At 47.4% G+C, this 5,000-nt stretch overlaps 1 protein-coding gene across 50 annotated transcripts in view; it reads left to right on the top strand.

Moving 5' to 3' along the window:
• Dscam1 (Down syndrome cell adhesion molecule 1) overlaps nucleotides 1-5,000 on the top strand; it is a 635,227-nt gene that overhangs the window by 349,959 nt on the left and 280,268 nt on the right. Inside the window, exon 5 of one of the 50 annotated variants that reach the window (XM_076206913.1) lies at nucleotides 2,628-2,789. The exons of 47 other annotated variants lie outside the window; for them this stretch is intronic. In XM_076206913.1, the coding sequence (XP_076063028.1) occupies nucleotides 2,628-2,789 (162 nt within the window). Of the gene's footprint in view, nucleotides 1-2,627; nucleotides 2,790-3,425; nucleotides 3,588-4,372; nucleotides 4,535-5,000 lie in introns of all 50 variants that reach the window. 2 more of the 50 variants (XM_076206480.1, XM_076206565.1) reach the window with 2 other exon arrangements.

The raw sequence follows: 5,000 nt of genomic DNA on the forward strand, positions 1-5,000 counted from the left end.
ATTTTGTGTGTTTGTGGTATGTCTGTAACATTTGTCTCTGACATTTTGTATGTGGCTACTTGCGAATTTGCAATATGTGATTGACTGAAACATGTGTACAGTATGCAACATGTTTGTGACGTGTCTGCAACATGTGTACAGTATGCAACATGTTTGTGACATGTCTGCAACATATATACAGTATGCGACATGTTTGTGACATGTGAGCAACATGTGTACATTATGTGACATGTTTGTGGCATGACTGCATCATATGTACATTATACGACATGTCTGCAACATGTGTACAATATGCGATATGTTTGTTCATTTCCAGTATGAAAGCCTGTTTGCAGTATTTTATGTTAATCTCATTTATGCAACATATTTGTGGGCTGTTTAAAACATGTTAGCGAAGTATTTGCAGCATTTTGCCTTTGAGACAAAATTGCAATGTCTGCGACATGTTTGTGACATGTTAAAAATCTGTCTGCGATGTGTTTGCAGCATTTTGTCTTTGAGACAAATTTGTAATATGTGTGCGACATGTTTGTGACATGCTCACTATGTGTTTGCGACATGTTAGTAACATATTTGTGTTTGCAACATCTGCTTCTGACATGTTTGTGACATGTTTACAATATGTGTTTGTGACATGTTAGTAACATTTTTGTTTGCAACATGTGCTTCTGACATAGCTGTGATATGTTTACAATATGTGTTTGCGACATGTTTGCAACATTTTGTGTTTGCGATATGTTTGCGCAATCGTTCGTTTTCTATGCACGGAAGAGCTGCGCCTCGTCGCTCACGGCAAGATTAGATCGAATAGGGAATGAGCGATGATTTATGAGAGCGTGTGTGTTCATGCATTAGCCTACAGAGAGGTAGTACGTTTCACATAATTTCGTACAATTTTATTGCAATTTAATTTTTATTTTTTATTAATTAAATTGTTTTTATTTACTAATTAATTAATTAATAAAATTTTATTGATTCGAATTTTATTATTTTATTTATTTATTCATTTATCGATGATCTTTTATTATTGCCACGTGGAGAACCATTAATGCTTGAACGTCAAAACACCACACAGTTCAGATAAGAACATAAGAATGAAGGAGAGTACAAGAGACCATAAGGCTTACACTAGGTAGATGATGAATAAAGAAAATCACTGACGTTAGCTAGAGGGAAACGACGAGGGGCACCCGGTACATAAGGGATAGAGTGGGAGAGCATACCAGTGGGCGACCTGTTGGTCCTTCTCGAGGAGGGACGTCAAAGAAAAGAGAGCAAAAACAATTAAGAAAAAATAATACAAGATTTTATCTTAAGGGATATCTTCCTCTCTCTCTCTCTCTCTCTCTCTCTCTCTCTCTCTCTCTCTCTCTCTCTCTCTCTCTCTCTCTCTCACACACACACACACACACACACACACACACACACTCAAGTATACAGTCATCTAGCTTTAGACAGACAGACAGACAGACCAAGAGACAGTCTTTCTCTGCCCAGATAATTACAAGACGAGGATTCTTTCTTCTTCTTTTCCTTCCTTCTCCCTCCTCCTCCTCCTCCTCCTCCTCCTCCTCCTCCTCCTCCTCCTCCTCCTCCTGACAGGCTCTTCAGACTTCGTGACAGGTAGAGAGGCTTTTTGTTGGAGGTCGTCTTTCCCGAAGCTGTCATGCGAAACCTCATTATTCACGAACTGAGTTCGGTCAACGGACGGGGGCACTCTCACGTGCACGCACATGCACACACACACACACACACACACACACACACACACACACACACACACACACACACACACACACACACACGTGCATACACGTATGCACATACGGTGGCCTGTCATCTCTCTCAATATCGCCTTTAATAAAAAAAAAATCGTCTTCTTTGACTTTCATTCGCCTTCATTCATGTCCTCTCTCTTCTTCCTCTTTTTTTCTCCTGATTCTCTTCTTTCGCTTTCACCTGTCATCATTCTCTTCATTTTTCTCCTCCTCTCTTTTACTCCTCTTCCTCCTCCCCATCTTATCCCTCCTCCTCCTCCTACTCCTCTTCTCCCCTCACTTTTTCCCTCCCATTCCTATTTTTCCTCTTCATGATCCTCCTCTTCATCCCTTCTCCTCCTCACCTTTCTTTCTCTTCTCCTCCTCTTTTCCTCCTTTTGCTCTTCTCCCTCCTCTTCCCCTTTTCCCCCCTCCCCTCCTTTTTTTCCTCTCCTGATCTTCCTGTTTCTTTCGTCATCTTCATCCTCCCTTTTTTCCTCTTCCTCCTCCTCCTCCTCCTCCTCCTCGCCCTATACTTCCTCTTCTTCCTCCCCTCCTGAACACCTCTTCCTGTTTTCTCTTATTTCCCTCGTCGTCGTCCTCCTCCTCTTCAGTCCCTCGCCTCCATATTTCTTTACCTCCTCTTCTTTAGTCCTTATCTTCCTCATGCTTCTTCTCTCCGTCTTCCTTCTCACCTCCCTTCTCCTCCCCTCTGTCCCTCTCCCTTGTCCCCTTATTCCCATATCCTCACCCTGTCCTTGTCCTAACGTGGCACTCCATGCATTATCCCTCGTGGCACTGATGACTCCAGTGGCATTAGTGGCCCTGGCACTCACCCAAGCGGCCTTGTGGCCCTCCTCTGCTCCGCAGTGGTGGCCCAGGATTACGCGACCCACGTGGATCTAGAGTACGTCATCAAAGGCAACGCTGTCATCGTCAAGTGCGAGATTCCCTCCTTCGTCAGCGACTTCGTCAGCGTGCAGTCGTGGGTCGACAACGAGGGCCACATGTACTATCCGGGCAAGGACAACGGTAAACGGAGGACCTGTTGAGACCCAGCACCCAGAGGAACTTGTTAGGTCTTCATCCTTTTGTCGCGTAGGTCCCGGGATATCCGGGAGGAGGGGAGATGGGGGGATGAGTAAGGGGTGGTGGTCCTCTGGGTACTCCTGTCAAAGGTGGCTGTGATGTCCCCCTTCTGCTCCTTTGACTTCTCCATCTCCCCCTCCGCTTTCCCCTCCTCATTATGGTCATCCTCCTTCCTTTTTCCCCCTTTTTCCTCCTCCTTTTCCTTCGTCTTTTCCTCCTTTTGCGCCTTTCCTTCCTCCCTCTCCTTCTCGTCATGCCCCCTCTTCCCCCTCCTCCCGCTCATTACACTTCCTGTGCATCCTCGTATTATCCCTATCCTCTTCCCCATCCTGCAAGATTGTCCTCCCATCCTCGTCTGTTACCTTCATGTCCTCCTCCACCTTCTTCACTTTCGTCATGTATATTTCAATCTCGTCCTCCGCCTTGTCCTTGACCTCGTCTTGTATCTTGGCCTTGGCCTCATCCTCTACCTCGACCCTCTCCTCCTCCTCCTCCTCCTCCTCCTCCTTCTTCTCCTCGACCTCCCTGTGTGACTTCACCATTCACCTCCTTTGCCTCCTTTTTTCCTTGTTCGAGCAGTAGTTGCCCAGGACTACGAGACTCACGCCGACAAGGAGTACGTCATCAAGGGCAACGCTGTCATCATGAAATGCGAGATCCCCTCCTTCGTCAGCGACTTCGTCAGCGTGCAGTCCTGGGTGGATTCGGAAGGTCACACGTATTATCCGGGCAAGGACTACGGTAAAGATGGTTCCTTTGGTCTTCGCCGAAGGTGTCGTGGAGTTCGAAGTTTTTCGTCGAGTTCGATGATTTTTCGCGGAGTTAAAGTTCCTCAAAGTTCTTTTTCGGCATTGCTGATCTGGGCGAAGACGAGGGTCGCTTAGAGAGTGACAACGGTCGAGTATGATTGGGACATTCACCTCCTCCTCCTCCTCTTCCTCCTCCTCCTCCTCCTCCTCCTCCCCTGCTACTACTGTACTCCTACTTCAGCCTTTCCTCCTCTTTCTTTATCTTTTCATCTTCCTCCTCTTCCTCTTCTTCCTCCTCCATCTCCTCCTCTTCCACCTCTTTCTTCTCTTCTTCCTTTCCCTCCTACTACTTCTACAGTACTTCAGCTTTTCCTCCTCTTTCTTTACCGTTTCTTCCCCATCTTCCTCCTTCTCTTCCTCGTCCTTTTCCTCTTCCACCTTTTTCTTCTCTTCTTCCTTCCCCTCCTACTACTTCTCCTACTTGAGCTTTTCCTCCTCTTTCTCTACCTTTTCTTTCTCATATTCCTCCTCCTCTTCCACATTCTCCATCTCTTCCACCTCATCCCCTTCCTCCTCTTCCTCTTCATTATCTTCCATTTCTTCCTCCTGTACCTCCTTCTACTCTTCATCTAGTCACGTTTTCCTCATGTTCATGTACATCACCGTTCCCGCGTCACTCACCCTCTACCTCCACCTTCACTTTCTTCGTATCCTAACCTCCTCCTTGACCTCGTCGCTTGAGTGATAGCACCAGTTACTTACTTTGCTCCTACTCAGTGGTTGCCCAGGGCTACGAGACCGACGCCGACAAGGAGTACGTCATCAAGGGCAACTCTGCCCTCATGAAGTGCGAGATCCCCTCCTTCGTCAGCGACTTCGTCAGCGTGCAGTCCTGGGTGGATTCAGAGGGCCGCACGTACTATCCGGGAAAGGACTATGGTAATGGTGACTTGTGGCGCTGAGGGCGCTTTCGTATATCGAAATTCTCCATCGTCAGGAGCTGTCGAGGAGCTTCCTGAAGGAGATGAGGTGGAGGTGGTGGTCGTCGGGAGTGTTTTTAATTATGTCGACGCATTGTCTCGAAGGGGATGGAGGGGGCAGAGCTCCCCGATCCCCCTACCCCCCTTGTTTTGGTCCCTTGGTGCTCACGCCCCTTTGTACGCTTATAATGGCCTTTGTTGAACTCAAATTGCTCTCAGCGAAACAAAGCCCAAGGGGTAATTAGCTGACGCCCTCAGACGCCGTGTCATGTCTGTACAGACGGGTAGGGGGGAAGGGGGGGAAAGGGAGGGGTGCTCCCGTATTCGTGACGCCTGGGGCTGGGGCTGGGGAGGGCAGATGGTGTCTATGAAGGCTTCATCCGTCTACTGTGCTACCTGAGAAATATTAAGAACATAAGAATGAA

The sequence above is a fragment of the Oratosquilla oratoria genome, chromosome 1 (assembly GCF_046742065.1).
Source record: "Oratosquilla oratoria isolate Oo_2021 chromosome 1, ASM4674206v1, whole genome shotgun sequence".
NCBI lineage: Eukaryota > Metazoa > Arthropoda > Malacostraca > Stomatopoda > Squillidae > Oratosquilla > Oratosquilla oratoria.